Source organism: Talpa europaea (assembly GCF_964194135.1).
Source record: "Talpa europaea genome assembly, chromosome: 1".
NCBI classification, from domain to species: domain Eukaryota; kingdom Metazoa; phylum Chordata; class Mammalia; order Eulipotyphla; family Talpidae; genus Talpa; species Talpa europaea.
Window position 1 is genome coordinate 41,154,344 of NC_140073.1, and position 19,527 is coordinate 41,173,870.

Sequence of the window (19,527 nt, forward strand, 5' to 3'; positions counted from 1 at the left end):
AATTTCAGCTCTCCATTCACTGAGTTAGTTTTCTAGGCAAAAGCCAGCAGTGTCACCTCATTAACATAACAAAGACCCCTTTCTGCTCCCACTACTTAAGGCAATTCCAAGGTTTTTAAGAACTCTGTGCTGGAGATATATATTTCCTATTATAATCCCAGTATCATGTCCCAGGGAAAGGGGTGTGCCTTTGTGAGTCTAGGAGGAAAACGTGAATATTTGCTTAATTGTGATTCAAGTTAGTTTCCCAGATCAGCTGATGCCCCCTCCTGCCCTGGCTCTGCTTTCAACTCATCACCCACCTCTGGCCTTGGTTTGCCGACTCCCTTCTCTCAGCCATGAGACACATCCCTGCAGCCCAGCTTGCCAGCCCAGTTCTTCCCCTATCCGGGAAGGCAAACCCGCAACAGGCTCAGCCAGCAGTGAAAGCAGTCAGGAACTAGTGCGGCTGTAAGTCAATTAGACCACAGCCCACTTTCCTTCTGAATATCTACTCTGAGCCAGGTACTAGGATGTGATCGTCCCAAATCCTTAAAAGAACCCTATCGAGTTCTTTACTGGAGGATACAGAGACACAGAGATGAACTTGTCCAAAATCAGACTAAATGTGAGAGTTAATATTTGAACCCCAGACTCCTAACCCACAAGTCTTAGCTGTAGCAGTGACACTGTTATAGGACAGGGAGAGGGGCAGCCCAAGCCCCGCAAACCTGCCTATTCTAAATGGGTTCTGCCATCCGCCGCATCAACACAAAACATAGGAGACTTTAATGGGAAGGAACTTTAATTAGGAAACAATACAGGTAAGGCAAAGAATCTAGTTTCTAAATGAAGCACCCAAAGTTACCCATCCCCTCGTGGGTAAAAGTCCATCCAAATGGGATTGGCCCAGAGCAAGGCCCCAAGGCCTGCCACAAGTCTAAAGCATCTTCCAGTGGGGACCCTCAGAAAAGGGTCAGAAACAACCAGACAAGCCCAAGGAAAAGAGCAAAATCAAAATCAAGATAAAAACTGCCATTGTCACCTCCCTACTGGTCTCACCCACATCTGTGTCACCCAGTCCATGACCAAAAGACAAGCGCAGCTTCTTCACGTGTCTCTAGGCTCCATGTGCCTCCTCCAGGTCTCCTTCTGGCTCCATCCTGCTTCCTTCCTCAGTCTCTTCTGCAGCTTCTCCTCTTCCTGCTCAGCTCCACCCTTCCTTGGGTGGGGCAGGAACCTGGAACCTCCCCCTTTCCTGGGGACCACCCTGTTACAACACCATTCCTAAGTCACTTGGTAAGTCTGAGCTTCTGCTTTGGTTTTCTAGATGCTCTGAATCCAGCCAGATGAGGCCACTTTAAGAAACGCTAGTCTGAGCTAGAGGCACGTAGCTGCTGCCATGGCTAGCAGAGGCCAAAACCCACACATCCCATCTTCCTAACCATTTCTCTGGAGGCCCTGGGCTTGTGAACTACTTGTGTACCTCATTTGTCTCCTCAGTCCTATGCACAACCTCATTTTTTCCTGTTCTGTTTTTAATGTTTTACTCTTTCATTTGAGCATTCCCTTCAGACTGCTTTGGGTAGAGTTCCCCCAAAGTGCCTGGTGGGAGGAAGTGTTTGTAGAGTTGGTTTGTTTTGACTTTATCTGAAGTCTGCTTGGAGGGCTGGACTATGACCACAGCCAAGCTTTGCCAGTCTCCAGACCTAGAGGCCATGTTGCTGAGGGCCCACTCATAGCTCTGCCCTGACCTCCACAGCCTGACTTTGCTTACCTGGTGGATTTTCTTGGGTGATTTTGAGCAATTAGGTGGAATCAAGCTCAGCCCCTGGGGATACTGTGGAGTTGCCTATTGGTATCCCCCTTCTTCAGCTGGGTGAATTTTCTGGGCCATGATCTTTCCTGGTGCCAGTGTCCTTTGTTTCCTTACTCTGGACAGTGCTACCTACAACCCTAGCATGCTCTCAGCCAGGCAGCCCACAGATGACAGAATGAAGGAGTTTTCCTTTGTCTGGAGGAGTGATAGGGTCATATCTACCAGGGATGTTGCAACAGAAGCTTCTTTGAAACAAACTTCTAGTGAAAGTCAGGCAAACATGTCAGATGTGAAGAAAGTAGCTCAGTTGTTCTTGTAGAAAGGCAATTTTGAGTATGGCAAGGGCGAATGGTACTGTGGCTCAAACCTTTTTGTCAACTGGTGGAGGGAAGACTGGAAAAAACTCAACCAAACAAACAAAACAAAAATATGCTATTTATTATACCTTTCCAAAGTCTTATTATCCAATGAGCTGTTCTCAGTCAAGGTTTTTATAAAATGAGGTGTAAGAAAAAGTTTCCCTATAGTTCAGAAGGGCACTAACTCAGTGGGACTTTGGGTAGGTAAACGGGGTGATGAAAACTGTGGTATCAACACTGGAGATGACAACGGTGGCACTGGTGGCCACAGCCTGGCCTAGCTGTTTCCAGTGGTGGCGCTGGGCCCATCTCAGTGGGCAAAGGCAGCATGTCTGCTCAATAGCAGGCCCAATGGCTTCCCAGGCAGCATCAAGACGGTATCAAGAAATTTCAGTAGCATCAACAAGAAGTAGTGATTACTATCTCATCTGCACAGAAAAGATTTTAAGAGAATTCAATTGTCCTGAGATATATGGATCTGATTATAGTTAAATTGAATTGAAACCAAAGATGAGAACTGTTCCCATGAAAAGTGTAATGTGGAGTGACATTTCACACACAAAAATGACAGCTGATGTGAGACAGGCCACTGTAACGGACCCCAGATTAAGAACATGAAAAGACTTGAGTGGATCATTAGATAATATCTTCCCGTGAATTTGAAAATGGGTTTTGATTACAGGAAGTGTCTAAGGGCTTAGAACTAAGAAGCTTGTCAAGCACTGAAATGACTCATTACATGATTTAATCTAATATGTACTGAATATTGTTAAACTTGTGTTTAAAATTTTTGTTTCAAAAGCATAAAAGAGTTTGGATTTTGTTGACTATGTATTATAAAATATATGAAGAAGCATATATTTGGCTTCACAAATATATGAAGAAGCATCATGCCCTGCAGCCTTAGAAGTTGATTAGCGTCTCCCTTTCCCCAAAGACAGCATTCTTTATCCTTCACGGGCCCCCTTTAAGCATTGCATGTTAAAAAAATTAAGTAGTGAGAATGTGACTAGACTTCCATGGACAACGACATAGAAAACGAGAGTCCCTTTGGGTAATAATTACCATTTATTGAACACTCAAGCACTCTGCTTTGCCTTGGAGCTTTGCAAACCTTATCTCATTCAATACTTGTCTCAACCCTCTGTGATCGACAAAGCAACATTTTCTCAAAGGCCAATGAGTCTGAGAAAGGACAAATAAAGTAGTAAATGGCAGAGCCAAGATCTACCACCTGCCGTTATGGACCCAGAAGTGTGCTTCTAAGTATTATGTCGATGATGGCACATTGTTGAGCTCTGAGTGCCAACTCCATTATTGCACTGTTCTAGAAAGGTTTCTCCTTCAGAAGATAATTATGAATAGTCCAGACTTTGTGGGAAAATGTGTTAAGATCCATTGATCTTGGGTCCTCCTGGTGGCGCAAGGGGTTAAGTCTCAGCACCATGAAGCTAACCACAACCACTGCAGCACAAGTTTGATCCCTGGCCAGGTAGCCGACCTGCATGGGAGAGCAGACCTCTCCTGTCTCATCCGCTGCTCCCCTCAGCAGTGTATTTCAGTAGATCTGCCGGTTCTGCTCCCCACTCTGTCTCTGGTGAATCCTCTCACCCCTGCACCTCTGGCCTATACCCCAACTCTTGTATGCATAAATAAATAAATCTTTAAAAAAAAAGATCCATTGATCTTGAGGGGAAGGTGGTGAATGGTGGCAAGTGTGACATATAGATTGTTACTGAAATAGGTTCATTCAGAAACAAGCAAAATCAAGGGCTGTAAGTGAAGGGTCACTCAGAAGGTAGGAAGAGTGCTGTCACTGTTTTTCAGATGAAGGGGCAAGTTAGTGAAGTACTGCAAGGCAAAACTACTCCACCCTGTGAAGTGAGCTGGAGGATATTTGGAGTTTATTACTTTGAGTTTGCATGCATTACATTTAGTCATTAGTTTATTCAACACATACATTTGGGCACCATGCTAATGCACTGACCACTAGAAACACAAAGATGGCTAATGCACATCCTCCTCTTGAAGGATTCACAACTGTCAGTAAATAACATAGAATCAAGGATGATGAGAAAGAAAAGGAAATAAGGTCTTACCAGGAAGCTCAATTGTAACTGCTCTGTGTGTGTGTGTAAAATTTCATCTACTCAAATCAGGAAAGAAAATACTATGATAAAATTGGCAAGAGGTGAAACTTCAAGGATTCCTGGATATATGAGATGCCCTGGGTGGTGAAATGAAATTTAAAAGGCTTGGAGTTGTCTCCTACTGACAACGCAGCCAGCAGAAGCCAACCATAAGAAGGGACTCACCTTGTCCATTCATAGCTCTGCTGAAATCCCACAGGGAGGCTACCCAGGCCCTGCCTCACATCTGAATAGTCATCCAACCTTTGCAATTCAGGGCTCAATTCTCCAAATAGCCGTTTGTAATCTCAGCCGCTAGAGAGGACTTGAATTGTTAATTCTGTTCTTTCCCAGAACTATTAATTCTGGGAAAGTAACTTTGTAAGATCAGAAAGGTATTATAAATAAGAATTACAAATGAGGAAGTAATGATGTTTCTGTGTAAGTTATATTAATTTGAGTGTAATAATGCATTTTGTCATAATCTGCTTTGTTTATGCTTTGCTTTGTAGGTAAATGCTTAATGTGCGTAATGACATCGTATAGTAAAAAATTATTGGATTTACAACAAAAAACTATGAACCAGAGACACTTTTTGGGGGGTGGGGGCCGGGAGGGGAGGGATTAGGGTCAGAATGGGGCATGTGCAGTTGTATGGGGGAATATAAAAATAAAATTTATTATTTAATTAAAAAAATTATTGGATTTATTAGTCTATATTTAGGAAAACTTAACTAGTTGCATTTATAATCAATGTTTGACAGTTTAAGAAAATCCAATCTACTAAATTGATGGTTTTTAAGATGTTGAAATGCTAAGGTAATCTAATATAAATGTACAAGATTTTATTTATTAGTATTATAAAAGTTAACAGTGCTTTGGAGCAATTTTGTTAGATGTTTGAAATGCTTGATATCACATTTCAAATTTGTGACTTTAGTTTGAAATGTTTATGGGAATTTAGTCAATCAATTGTTTAAGCAGTTTAAATATTAAGATAATTTTATTTGCTGGATTTATAAGATTTTCTTCTTCAACTTGAAATGTTTAAGAGAATTTGATTTAGTGTGAAATTGGTATTTAAAAGTTCAGGGAAATTTAGTCTCAAATTAATGAGCTAATTGAGAATTAAGCAAAGAACATGTGAAAAGGAGTGTTTTAATTTCAACAAAACCATTAGATATATATCATTGTAATAGTTAGCTCTGGAATAGCAGTGTGTACTGTGCTAAGAATAGTACATACAGTAATTCATTTACTCCGCACCACAGTTCTCTGAGGTGAGTACTATTATTATCCTTATTTTACAAAAGAGCAAATCAAGGTACAGAGGTGTTAAGTGACTGTTTTCCCGTGTGCTATGGACTAAATTGTGTACACTCCAAATTCAAATGTGGAAACTCTTACCCTCAATGTGATGGTACTTGCAGATGGGACCTTTGGAAGATAATTAGTGTTGGGTGAGGTAATGAGGGTGGGGCTGTCAGGGTGGGCTTAGCGCCCTTAATTAGGAGACGCTAGAGTTCTCCCTACTTCCCTTCTCCTTCCATTCCCAAGTGCGGGTACCTCATCACGGGCAAGTCAGAAAGGAATGCTCACCAGACCCCAAGCATGCTGGTGCCCTGATCTCTGATTTCCAGACTTCAGAACTGTGAGAAAATGAAAGTAACCCAGTGGAGGGTAAATGATGTCAGGCTTTTCTGCCCTCCCGCCACTAGGACTGATGATGGATTCCTGTGGTCCTGAACGCATGCCTGATGGCGGGCATCTGGAATAAGGTGTGGGCATACATAGGTTGGTATACCCAGGCTGAGATGGGGCTTATAAGGGCGGTGTCCTGGAGCAGGAGACTAGAAGAACAAGCGAGAGACCGGAAGAAAACCAGCAGAGAAGCAGAGGCCACGAGAGAATGCTGGAGAGCCCAGCAAGAGTAAAGATTTGCCAGGATCTGGGAGGCCCGCCCGCCTCTGGCACCCCTGCCTGCCATGTACCTGGTAAATTCAATAAAAGCCTGAAAAAGCCACTGAGGGCTGAGGACTCCTCCTTTACCCTGTCTGCATGGAATCAGAGATCCTGCTCTGTGCCATCCGGCCACTACACCCAGTCTATGGTGTTGTGTTATGGTGGTTGGAACTAAAACAAAAGTATCAGTCTCCTGGGGCAGGTTGAGGTGGGGAGAGGGGACGGCATTAAAACAACAGAAATGTATTTTCTCATAGTTCTAAAGGTTGTAAGTTTGAAGGCAAGGCGTCACTGAGGCCACGCTCCCTGTGAAGGCACTAGGTAAGAATTTTTTCTTGCCTCTTCCTAGTTTCTGCTGGTTGCCAGTAGTCTGTCTTTCCTTGGCACAGGGCTGCATCACTCCAATTCCTCCCTCCTTCACCTCACTGCATCCTCACCTGGTCTTCTTATAAAGACACCAGTCATTGAATTTAGGGCCCTTCCTAACCCTGTATGTCCTCATTTTAACTTAACTCAATATTTTCCAAAGTCCTTTTCCCACATAAGATCACATTTTGGGGCTCTACAGAGATCTTATGTGGGAAAAGGACTTTGGAAAATATAGAAATAAAATCCAGCCTCCCATGCCACTAGTATACAACATATTGATAAACCCAATGTCATCTTATTTGACCTACTGGTAACGTGTAACAGATCTGATCATTCCTTTCTCCTGGAAACAATTTCTTTTCTTTTGTTTTTGGACACTTGGCTTTCCTAATACTTCAATGATTTTATCCTTTCTAATCTCAGTTGGTTTCTCTTCTTTTTCTTACTTTTAAATGTTAGACTGTCCCAGTTTTTAGTCCTTGGACCTTTTCTCTTCTCCCCCAGAAGAAACTGTTTACAACTGCAGGTTTGGACTCCAAATCTTTGAAACTCCTAATTTCTGCATCTAACTGCCACTTGATGCCCTCTGTCGCTATCCAACAGATACTTCAAACTTAGCCCTTTGCACTCCGAACCATTTTACGATATTTTGATTTAATTTCTTGTGCCATTTCAAGATAAAACTTCAGGGAAACATGCACATCTCAAAAAGTTGCGTTGAAATAACCTCAATTCCCCGTAATCACTAATAAATTGCAATGTCCCCTGAGAGGGGACACCCGAGTGATATGCTAGAATTCCGATATCCCCTGAGAGGGGACAGCGGAGTGCAAAGGGCTAGTAGGAGTAGGTCCAACTCCTGATTGCCCCACCAGGGGCGCTATCTGCTGTCTTCTTCAGCTCACCTCATAGCAACTCCATCCTTCCAGTTGCTCAGGCCCAAAACAGTGGAATCATCCTTCGCTTCTCTCTGCCATACCCTACATCAGGAAAACCCATTAGGTTTTCTTCCAAAATACATCCAGGCGTAACCACTTATCCAGAATAAGAGACACGCTGTGGAGCACCAGCCACTGGACATGGCCTCAATATCAAGTGTAACAGGGAGATAGAGGCAGGGCCAGAGAGGACCTTGAATGCCAGGATGGGGGACCTGATTCTGATCTTATTCTGGACAAAGGGCAGTTATTGAAGGATTTTTAGCAGGAGAGGAACATGGCCAGATTGGTGTGTTAGGTGAGGAGATTGGACTGGAGCGCACAAAGAGAAGCAGGGAGCCAGAGCAATGTGACTCTGTGAGGCTGCTGAAGCATCCTTCTTGCTCTGACAGTTCCCATCCATCCTGGCCTTGGGTACATATTAGTCAGTGAAGATGCGGAGGGCGGTAGTTGACTTCAGTTCCTGAGAGTCTACTTGGCTGGTTTTTAAACAGGATCCTAAACATTAGTGCACATTAAAGTGATTGCTATATCTGTTCACCTATGCGTTCGACTTAGGGATGGTGGGCATTTTGTGGCTTAAAAGCACGGACCCAGTGTCCTCTAGCTCTCATTTGCATGACACCAATGCACATTTCAGGGAGGTACCCCAGCCTGCCACATGTGTGGGGACCTTGCCTCTCTATTTCTGCCCATGGTGAGGAGCTGTGTGCAGAATGCATCTGTCTTGACCATCCTTTTAGCTCTCTCACTCCTGCCCAGTAGCCATCCCATTCTGGAAACTTCTCTACAGACCACAGAGGAATGCCTCAGTCACCATCTGTAGTATCTTTAGCAAATATCATAGTGAACCCAAATCAACAAAATACATCAATTTAGTAAATGATGAAAGGCCCAACTTTTCAGGGGAAAAGGCATCATCTCAGATCTCAAGGCATTCACAGTAAGGGGAAAAGACAGATCTATTTAACTGTAAGGCAAACACTGGGGGCCAAGAATCACAAAGTATCCTGGAAGCACTCCATTCTAAGTGGAGTGTAGTCACTGGAGACTTCCCAGAGGAGGTGGTACTTAAATTTCCTGAGGATTATGTAGGTCTTATAAGGTGAGGATGTAGCGGATAGCTGTTCTGGGTGGGGAAGCATCGGGAGAACAGGTACACAATTGATCATTAATTCAGGAGCTATAAGTGGCTAGTTGGTGGAAATGTTTGATGAGGGAGATCGAGTCACACCTGAGTTCTCCTTCCTAAGATGGGCAACATAGAATGAGAAGGATACGATGGAGGGTCGTTGAAATGGCTTTCATAGATTGAGGAGGAGATGACAGGAACTGACTGGGCAGCTTCCTTCTCCTTCTGCGGTACCTGCTGCTTCCTGACCTGGGGGTGACACTGCTGCGACCCAGAGCCGGACTCTCACCCCCAGAGTGGACACAGGCTGAAGGGAGCAGCTGTGGAATTTTAGCCTATTGTGATAGGCTATGTACCTGGATACACGAGCTCAACCACTTATTTGCCTCTGTGGGATAAACACCTGCTACACCAAGGCCTAAAGCCGGGGTCCTCACCCCACCTCCCAAGCCTTTCCTGCTCCCTTTATCTAGGTGTGACAATGGTTATGTTTTTCCTTAACTTGGGAAGAGTCTGAGCATCAGTTTTGACACTGAGATGTAGCTGTATGGGTAAGTATGTCTAAAAGACTGAGTAGAACTTCATTTCGAAGTCAATTAAATATATGGTAATTGAAAAAAAATCTTGCATCTTACTTTTCTCTGAGAGATCCTTAACTGTGTTTGTTGTTTGAAAAGAGGGGATGAGGTAAGCAGCCTTTTTTTTCTCTCTTCAAAGGTTTAGAAGTTTACATTGACAAAAGGTATTAATAATATCAGCATCTAGGGTACTATTCTTACTATCTCAAAGATTCTCAGTGTCAAAATACAAAAAAATTATCAGCACAAATAATTCCTCTTAGGTGATTTATCTGCCCTCTAAAAACTGTGGCTGAAAGTGGACTGTGAAATGTGTGTCTCTCCACAGTGCTGTGAATGCTGGGCCTTTGTGTGAACTGCAAACAGGAACCCCCTCCAGGCACACTTATGCTTGGCCAGTGGAGCAAGAGCTCACTGCAGCTTTCCACCTCCCTCAGCCTCACTCCCTGGTGAAGAAACCACCTGTAGGGCACACTGCTGAATTCTTTGGGTGTGTGTGTGGCGGGGGGTTCTATTGAGAGGGGGCTGGGTCATCAAAAGAAAAGCACAGGTACTATCTGATCCTGGCTGAGATCATGTGAGGCTATATTATTCTGCATGATATATAATAAAATGTCTTCCTTGCAAGCAGTTCCTACTGGCAGACAATTACGACAGAGGCGGATATTTCTTTCCCTGTTTGTAGAATTACCAGTTTTCCATGATCTGTTTTATTGTGTAATCACTCATTCTGAACCTCTAGAAAAATTTCATTTGATGCTATTGCCTTGCCTACACTGTGCTTTGGGGAAATGAGCAGGGGCTGTATCTATGTTTTGGGGTTAAAGTGCAGAGACAATGATGGTTGGAAGAAATGGTTTGAAGTGACCAGCAGAGAAACCTGGGGTGCTCCTGGGACTAGAAAGGTAAGCAACGGTCAGGACTTGGGAGGCATGGAGACCAGCATTCTTTGGGGAATCTCTGAGTCATATGGGGAGAGGGAATCAACTTGGGGCTAGACACAAGGACAGAGGCTTAGATTAGATGTCTGTGACGCTTGGAGGCTGGGAGTCTAAAGCTCTTGGGTTTTCATCAAGGGGCTAGAAACAAGGGGATAAAGGAGAAAAGTGACAGAGGGTACAGCAAGGACTGGGAAAGAGGTGGGCGGCTCATGTCTGATGAATTAGGGGTTGGTGTGTTTCCTGCAGGGAAGGTGAGCTCTTGTGGCTCTGCTGGGCTTCTCAGAGAGGAGCTTGCTGATGGACTGGCTGAGGAGACTGAGCTCCACTCCTTTTCCCTGGCACTCCTAATGAGAGGACGGGAGATCAGGACTTCAGGGGCAGCTGTGTCCTTACCCCCTCATTACTCTTATGACCCAGCCACGCCCACCTCCTCTTCACTCCTCCCAGGTCTTCTCTGAGAAATGTCACCAACTCAATCACCCAGCACATGGTCCCTCCCTGTCACTCTTACCATATTTCTGTTGTATTTTCATCCTTGAACTTAATGTGACCTATTTGCTGTTTGCGATTTGCTTGTCTCCCTGCACAATACAAACCCCACTTACACAAGATTTGAAAAAGTATTATATTAGCATTTTGGATTTGAGAAGAACGTGCTTTTAGTTAATCAGTTTTACTGCACTTTGTTCACTACATGGGGTCCTACTGGTTTTGAAAATTATGGTTATATTGAAGCAGATGATTAGGTGGAGAAGAAACAGCAGAAGCAAAACAACATAAAATAAATTAACAAGATACACATGACAAATCATTTGGGGATGTAAGGTCAAAAAGGATAGTGAATTAGTGCCAGCAGGAAGAAAACCAAAGAATTTTTCCAGAAAATTCTTAGGCATTGTTTTAGTCTTATACTCTTAATTGAGCAGGATAATAACAACACAGGAGGGAAAAATCTTATAGAACAAGCATCGCTCTGTGATCCATAAATTGACTGGCCATTGTGTCTGACAAAGCCATGTCTTCTTCCAAGCTGCCTGACCAGCAGAAGTGTGTTTCAGAGACTTGCTAAGAAATATAGGTTATGTGCATTTTTTTTTTTTTCCTGAGGGCTGGGGAAGAAAAAGAAGAGTGAAGCTGGAACAGCTGAAGGCTGCCCATTTCAACTCGATGATGAAGTGATGAAAAGAGAGATCCTTTAATAAAAGGGAAGACTTAGATCTATGCCCAAGAAACACCAGAGTAGAATACTATTTTATCTATCTATCTATCTATCTATCTATCTATCTATCTATCTATCTATCTATCTATCTATCTATTTATTTATTTTTGCATTTAAGAACTACGATGTAGGCCGGAGGTGCAGGGGGTGAGAGGATTCACCAGAGACAGAGTGGGGAGAGAAGGTGGATTTATCGAACAGGTGGATTTATCGAAATACACTGCTGTGGGGAGCAGTGGATGAGACAGGAGAGGTCTGCTGCACTGAATGGGGGATAGCTCCCTGGTCAGGGATTGAACTCAGGCCGTAGCAGTGATAGTGGTGACTTAACCTTTAGGCCACCGAGGAGGCCCTAGAATACTATGATTTTAAAAGCAAGGTATGCAATCAGAAAGTTCTCAGTTTAACTGTATTAGTCAACTTTCGCTGCAATAACAAACAATACCTGAATCTGAGTAGCTGAGCAATAAACACTTATTTCTTGCTCATGGGTTTGTGGGCTGGCTATGCTCTCCCGGGCTCCTCTGAACCTACCTCTGCACAGGTAGAGTTATGCTTCTGTGTCTTTTCATTCTAGGACCTGGGTAATTCCCAAAAGCTTGAGGTGGGAGTTGAAATAGGTGGTATTTCTTAAAACCCTCACTTGGAACTATCACCCCATCCATGTTCTATTGGTCAAGCAAGTCACAGCGCTAAGTCCAAAGTCAATGGAATTTAAAATCCTCACAGGAGTATTAAGGGGGCACATAAAGATGGACAAATAATACAATGTACCTGGATACACTAGCTCAACCACTTTTTTGCCTCAAGTTGGATGACTTTGTTAAGCTTCAGGTTTTTTTTCTTCTGGGGAGATGTTTTCCTCTTAGGGTGCGGGTTAAATGAGATGGTGCATGTACAGAAAAAGGCACATGCCCTGAACACACAGATGTTTGGTGCAGGGAAACCATCATGGTACCATTATTAATCTGCAGGATGGTGTTAAAGGGCTTGTCAGGAGGGCAAGGATGGGCACTGGAGAATGGCAGGACACAGTGACTGAGACATTATTATGTGTGTTATTATTATGTGTGATTAAACAGAGGTTAGATGTGCACAATCCAGGGCAACAGGAAGGGAACAATGGTCAATGGTGGTAAGGGTGTAGGGTGGTGGGAAGATCTGGCACGTCAGATCTGACTTGATGAACACTTTGATGAATGAATAAACAACTACGAAAGAACAGCTGAGCTGAGGGTTGTTGTGACTTTATCTTCCCATTCCCAGGACAGCCTGGTTACCTTACTTCCTGGAGACGAGACCTGCCAGAAATCACTCCTTTGTCTTCCACACATTTTTTCTAGTCTCCTCTCCTCTCCCTTCTGTCACCTACATCCTGTCCTGTATGGTCCTCGAATGAACCCTTTTTCCACTGTTTTCAACCCTCCTCTGGTGTTCTCTATCCTCCATCCTCTCCATCCCTGATCCTTTTTAAAAACCTTCTACCCATCTCTTCACCTTAAGTGAATCCTTCAAAGTCATGACTTCAAAGTCTTCAAAGTTCTCCTTCAAAGTCATGACTCTCTGCAGCCCTTTCAAGAGAAGGCTGTTTAGTCCCTGGTATTCCAGGTACCAGGTAAGATGTTACATTGTCTTTTTTGCTTGTTGCCTTTGTTCCTCCACCTTCTTGTGAAACGGCCATCTACCCTCCACCTCCTTCACTGCTCCCACCTATATACCATGCTTGTCCCTCTTCATTGTATGGAGACTAAAGCTTGTGCTGTGCGGGGTTTTCCCTTAACCCTGAGCCCTGTCACTGCCTTGCACTGATAACCAGGCCAGGTAGGTGTCTTGCCTTGGTACCAACTCATCCCATAAAGATGCCCCAGTGGGTACTGTGGTGGCAGTGTCAGAGACTCAGGTCTCTGGGGAAGCTGTAGAGATACAGCCCTGACTCCTGGTACCTACCATAGAATTGTGCCAGAGGACCTACAAGAGGTGAGTTATTTTGAGGGAATTCTCTGTGCTGTGTAGCAACAGAGATCTTGCTTCTTTATCCAACAATTTCAGTCAGTCTCAAAAACAGAACCACAAGCCACACAATATTGAGACACAGTGGGTGTAGTCGCCATTTTTGGCATAGTTTGAAGTGGTATAATTGCAGCATGGAATTGCAATAAATAAAGCAAGCCCTCTTGAATCCAGTACAGGCTCACACATGGGAAGCTTTCTTCTCTGAAGCAGGAGGTGTGTGCTGCTACCCTGCTTTCTGCTGTGTGTCCAGTGGCATCCAGGGCCACAGCCCTGAGCCAAGAAGCTAGGACGACTGCTTACCTCCTAGGAGCTAACAAAGGCAATAATGTTGGCCACAAGCTTCAAGCCAGGTCCCCTTACCAGAGTACAGCACCTCACACTATTCGGGCTGTTTTCAGAATAGACTCGAGACAGAGCAGGTGGCTCTGAAGTCTTTCTGGCGCCCCTGCCCTTTCTGCACTCTGCTGTCTGCTGTCTCTCCATCTCTGGCCTTCTCCGTTCGCTGGCCAAGCCCCCACATCAAATCAAAATGTGAAGGAGACCCCAAACCCGGCTGTATTCCTTGCAGAACTAGGGGCTTTTCTTAAAAGCTCCTCCAGCGAGGGAGATCCCACACAATTGGGCAAAGTGAGGAGGCTGTCAGTGAGGGATTTTTCCATTCAGTTTTTCAGTAGGTAGAAGTGTAAACATACGAATCTGCTGAAATTACGATAATTGTCCATGAAGAACTCCCAGTCTGTGAGTCGGGGGAGGGACTTGCAAACCTCAAGCTGAGCATGTGGGAAGCAGCCCCCCAAAGGCTCAGCCAAGACTGAGCTCCTACACACACTGGGACTACACAAAGGTTGAGGGGTTCAGAGGTGAATAAAATACAATCCCTGCTCATAGGGAGCTCACATTCTAGTCTAGAAAATAAAGTCCCAAATCACAACAATGGTAGTAGGCAAACTACCACAGAGGTATTAATAGAGAGTGGAGGTTGAGTCCCCGAGATATGCACGTTCGGCAGGGCAGCTCTGGAGAGGTATCTCAGATGAATACCATGGCAGAGGTAAAGTGACATCACGGAGCACAGTGTCTCCAGCATCCTAGAAGTGGCTGTGCGGTGTGGCTGGGGCATAATGGGTCACGATGAGGTACACAGAAAGGGCTGGGGTGGGAAGAGCACAGTTGCACTCTGAGAGCTCAGGTCCCACCCTGTGGCAGGAAGCCAGGGAGCAAAGGCGGGGATTCAGGTGAGATGTGAAGCTGGCAGGCACTCCCATGTTCAATGCAACATTAGTTATAATAGCGATGGTAAGGAAACAACCTAAGTGCTCATCAATGGGTAAGTAGATAAAGAAAATGTCTCCTCTCTCTCTCTCTCTCTCTCTCTCTCTCTCTCTCTCTCTCTCTCTCACACACACACACACAATGGAATTTTATTCAACCATTTAAAAAATACTGCCATTTGCAAAATTGAAAGCTGTATGCTAAGTGAAGAAATCAGGCAAAGAAATACAAGATCTGTATGATTTCACTTATTAAAAAAAAAACCAAGCTCATAGATTAAAAGAACAGATTGATGGTTACCCAAAGCAGGGAGTGGAATATGAGTGCAAAGTTTGAAGGGGATCCAAAGGCACAAAACTTATAAAATAAATAAGTCATGGATGTAATATTTAGCATGGTTGGGGCCTCCTGGGTGGCACAAGAGGTTAAGTCTGAGTGCTATCAAGCTATCACCAGTAACTGCTGCTGCAGTTTGATCCCCGGCCAGGGAGCTGGCCCACATGGCACAGCAGACCTCTCCTGTCTCACCTGCTGCTCCCCTCAGCAGTGTATTTCAGTCAATCCGCCTGTTCTGCTCCCCACTCTGTCTCTGGTGAATCCTCCCACCCCCTTTACTTTTGGCCTACACCCCAGTTCTTGTATGCATAAATCAATGAAAATAAATTTTTAAAAATAAATATTTAGCATGGTGACTATAGTTAACAATACTGTATTGCATATTCAAAAATCGCTAAAAGATCTAAAAAGTTCTTATGAGAAAATAAACTTGTAACTATGTGGGGTGACAAGGTGGTGGAAGTTAACTAAATTATAGTTCTCAGTGTATACAAAAATCAATCACCATGCTGTAAACCTGAAACTAATATAAGGAGTCAATTATATATCAATTAAAAAATAAATAGGGGCTCTTTGGCAATCTCAGCAGAATGAGCACATGTCGCGGGAGGGGACAGCAGGATGGGTGGGTGCTGCAGTCTGGAAGAGTCAGCTCTCAAGTAGGAGATGTGCCCATGTGGTTAATGGTGCCTCGAGGGTCTCAGCTTTAGGCACAGATTTGGAAGAGCTGATTGGGGCCAAAGCACTGCCTATTAGAAAATTTGACTCTGGTGTTGGGAGGCCAGGAAGCAGTGACTTCCCTGAAGGCCCTTGTCCCCAAAAGCTGCTTTGTGTGGTGTAGAAGAAATGGAAAACGGCTCAAGACAGAAACTCAGGGCATGACTGCATCCAACCCCAAGCCCATGAAAATACGTGGGAGGAAATGCAGGAAAGGGTTGTCAGAGATGTGGGAGGATAGCAGGCTTGCAGCAAGAGTCCAGGAGAAACATCTGGAGCTGAGGAAGGTCAGATCAAGGAAGGTGCAGGCAAACAGCTAGTCTGCAGACAGAAGGTCCTGGGTGGGGCCCACTGAGGGAGCCCCAGATCTGAGAGGAGGCAGCTCTAGCCCTGGCACCACACGCTTCCACACTGGGCGCCCTCTGGTTCTCCCTTCGGATTGTCTCCTCCCAAACACACGTACTGTTTTAATTTACCTCGCATCTATTATGCACCAGACATTGATCAATATTTGTTTTCTCATTTAAGTTTTTCTTGGTGGGGTCTTTTATTGTGCTGTTAAAAAAGTTGCATAATCTGAGGCTTAGATTCAGAAACCTGCCAATGGGCCCACAACTCAGAAGAGCAAAACTAAACACTGAGTCCAGTGGTCTGAAAAAAGAGCCTGTGCTTTTAAACACCACGCTCACCCAGTTGGCCACAACGAAAAGACCTCAGCCCTGACTTTGAGTCAATGGTGCTGGTTTTCCAGTGCCCTTGCAAAATCGCAGAGAAGGAGCCTCCTGGAAGCCTTTTAACAAAACAAGCCACCCTTCCATCTGGCAGCGCTGACCCCCGGCCTCAGCAGTCATCCTGCTCTGGAAAAGCACGAGGTCCCAGAGATCAAAGGTAAAATTGGGAAGCGGCCGCCAGGCCCTGTGCCTGGTGCCCCTGCAGCACAGGCCTCCAGGGAGGCGGCCACCACAAGATGCGAACATTCTTTGGCTCTGTCTCCACAGGAAAAGCACACATGTGGGACGCTGCTGGCTCTGGAAATTGGGCAATTTTTCACTTAAAACCCTCTGAAAACAAACTTCAAAATTATACATTCACAGAACATTTCTAGACTCTGGAATAGCATTAGATGGTAATGATTTAATTGATGGTTAAGTGTGTAGATAAAATGAATGTGCTGAATCTTTTCCGTAATTATCTCTCCAAGGAGCCCTGGCAGCTGTAATTACCGTCTGAGGCCGAAATTACAAGCCAGCTGTAGTTTTAAGCGAAGTGTTGCAGCCTATGTTGGATCTTGGAGACAGTCGGTCACTCCTGGCACAGCCCCACTAAGTCCTGTCAAGGAGGGCACGTGACCCTTGAAGAGGCTCATCCCCCAAACCTCAGAAACTATGCTCTTGGCAGCTCTTCTGCACCTGCCTCACCTCATGGCAGAGGCCCCACGAGGGGCTATTTGCTCTCCCTTGCTGCCGGCAACCCTTCCTCCTGCCCCTTCTTCATCAGAGCAGTCAGCTCACCCTGGCCTCTCTCCCTGGAGGCTGAGGGCAGGCTGAAAAAAGGGGCACCCTTAAATTTAAGCTCCAGGGTGATGGTGGAGCTCTCCATGGCCTAGAGGTAGGCTGATGGTGTCATTACTCAGTCTGTTGGTGACAAATATACCTGATGAAGTTATAAATCCACTTTTGGATACAATTAACCAGGTTTTTCCATTGATTAAATGAGTCCAATAACAACCAAATTCCTTACAGAAGCTACATACCTGCCAGAATAATTATACAAAATTTATGTATGTATTCAAAAACCACCAAAGAATTGTGGAGTACCTGTGTGCCAGGTGTTTCAGGAAGGGGCGGGGGATACACACGGGGAACTAGAGCAGACCCGGCTCCTGCAATACCGATGGAGGCTCTTGAATCATCTTGTATCTTATCAGGAAACTTACAAAGATCCTGGTCAACAAAGTTGCATCCTCTGCCCATGGAGGTGAGGGGGTAGGTAGAGGAGGTCAGGATGGGGGGCATGCTGCAGGGGACCACACGAGCTGCTACTTCAGCAGACCTCCTTAGAGACACCCTGCAGCCTTTTCCATGTACTCAGCACTTTCTGGGATGCCTGCCATGCACATCCTGTGGAATGCATTCCTTCTTCCCCCAAAACCATATATCCTGTGCCCTATTCTTGCTGTGCAGAGAGAGCACTTACAACTTAACTGTTGTTCTGATAACTGGTATCAAACAATCTGTCTAATGATTTACGTATGTTTATCTTCTAAGCTGGATTATAAATTCCATGAGGGCTGGGGCTAGCATTCCTCCACTGTATCTTCACTGCCTGGCACAAGGTGTGGAACCGGCTTAGTACCATACTTATGAATGGAAGCTACGTATGAGTGCAGCGCTTATGAATGAAAACAAACTATAAATGCTAGGGGGAAAGATGGCAGATGTGACTGACATACTCCACTCTGGAGAGAGGGTCAAAGATCCCCAAATCCACCTATAAAGGGGAAGGGGTGCTCATTTCCAAGGATTTTGTCAGGTGAAGTTGCTGCATGGTGAAGCTTGCAGAACGGTTAACAAATCTAGGCTTTGATAGGGCTGCACGGGAATTCATTCATCCCCATTCATTCTTTTATTTATTTTCTCTCCATATTTTCTTGGACCAGACTAGTGCTCCTGGAAGGCAAGAATCACATTTTTTTAAATCACTAAATCTTCAGTGTCTCGACATCTCATAGCTCAGAGTGGGCTCTCATTTAGGGTTCACTGAATAAGAACATCACTGAGGCCATCAGAGCACCGAGGGGTAGCTGTAGTGATGTTGATGGCCACGCGAGGGCAGCAAAGGGCAGCAGAGCGGATGGCAGAGGCCCCATGAAGGGCTATTTGCTCTTTGGGGATGGCTTCCAACTGGGGCAAGAGTCCTATTACACATGTGAATATATGGGGACATGGAGAGCACCAGGACTAGATGAGCTGCTGACAGAACCCTAGTGAAGCGCAGTGTCACAAAGATGGAAGACGAATCTGAGTGGAGTGGATAGTGCTGGGATAAGGTGTGTTGAGAGGGGAGATGAGCCCAGGATCCCAAGTGAAGTAGCCTAGAGTCAGAGCCGGCAGCACAGCTCTGCAGTGAGGTCCTCTGGGAGCCCCAAACGTTATACTGCGTCTTTGACTCTGGTCCTTAAACTGACAGGTGTCCTGAAAGTCAGGTTTAATACCATCTTCCAATCTGGTCTGAGCTTAGGCACCACAGGTGAGAGGCCCAGACCAGACCAGAGCTGTGGGTTGTCAGAAGAGGAGCTTCTCACCTTAGTCCACTTTCCCTGAGGCACAGGGTGCTAATGGCATGTGCAGACATGGCAGGCAGCTCTCACCTGTGGGGGTTCTCACTGGGAGCTACTTTGGGGTTCAGACATGCCCTATTGTTGGAATGGACTAGAAAGTAATTTGTTTCCAGGAGGGCAGATGATGGGGCCCAGAGTTGGGGTCCAGAGGACAGACTTCAGGGGAATGGAAGAACTCACAGCTGGAAGATTAGAAAGAGAGCACTAGGGGTTAAGGGGGGATGTTTTTGTTAGTCTGAAGAAGGCTGTCTACCTGGGGTTGGAAAACAATGTCCTCCAAATCAGGGGTAGGCTATGGCCTCGGTGGATGGGACATGAGAGGTGCGCCACAGCTCCTGGTTTGGTGGCAGAGCAGAGCATGCTCCACCCCACTGTGCCCAATACCACAACCTGCACAAGACAGCCAGTCACTGTTCAAGTCAGG

At 45.2% G+C, this 19,527-nt stretch overlaps 1 protein-coding gene across 1 annotated transcript in view; it reads right to left on the reverse strand.

Annotated features, from left to right (window-relative positions):
- Window positions 1-18,519: 18,519 nt before the first annotated feature.
- SYT9 (synaptotagmin 9) overlaps window positions 18,520-19,527 on the reverse strand; it is a gene marked incomplete at both ends in the record, with an annotated part of 167,346 nt that continues 166,338 nt past the window's right edge. The window contains one exon of the mRNA XM_084241272.1: window positions 18,520-18,666. Coding sequence (XP_084097398.1) covers window positions 18,520-18,666 — 147 coding nt within the window. The remainder of the gene's footprint in view (window positions 18,667-19,527) is intronic.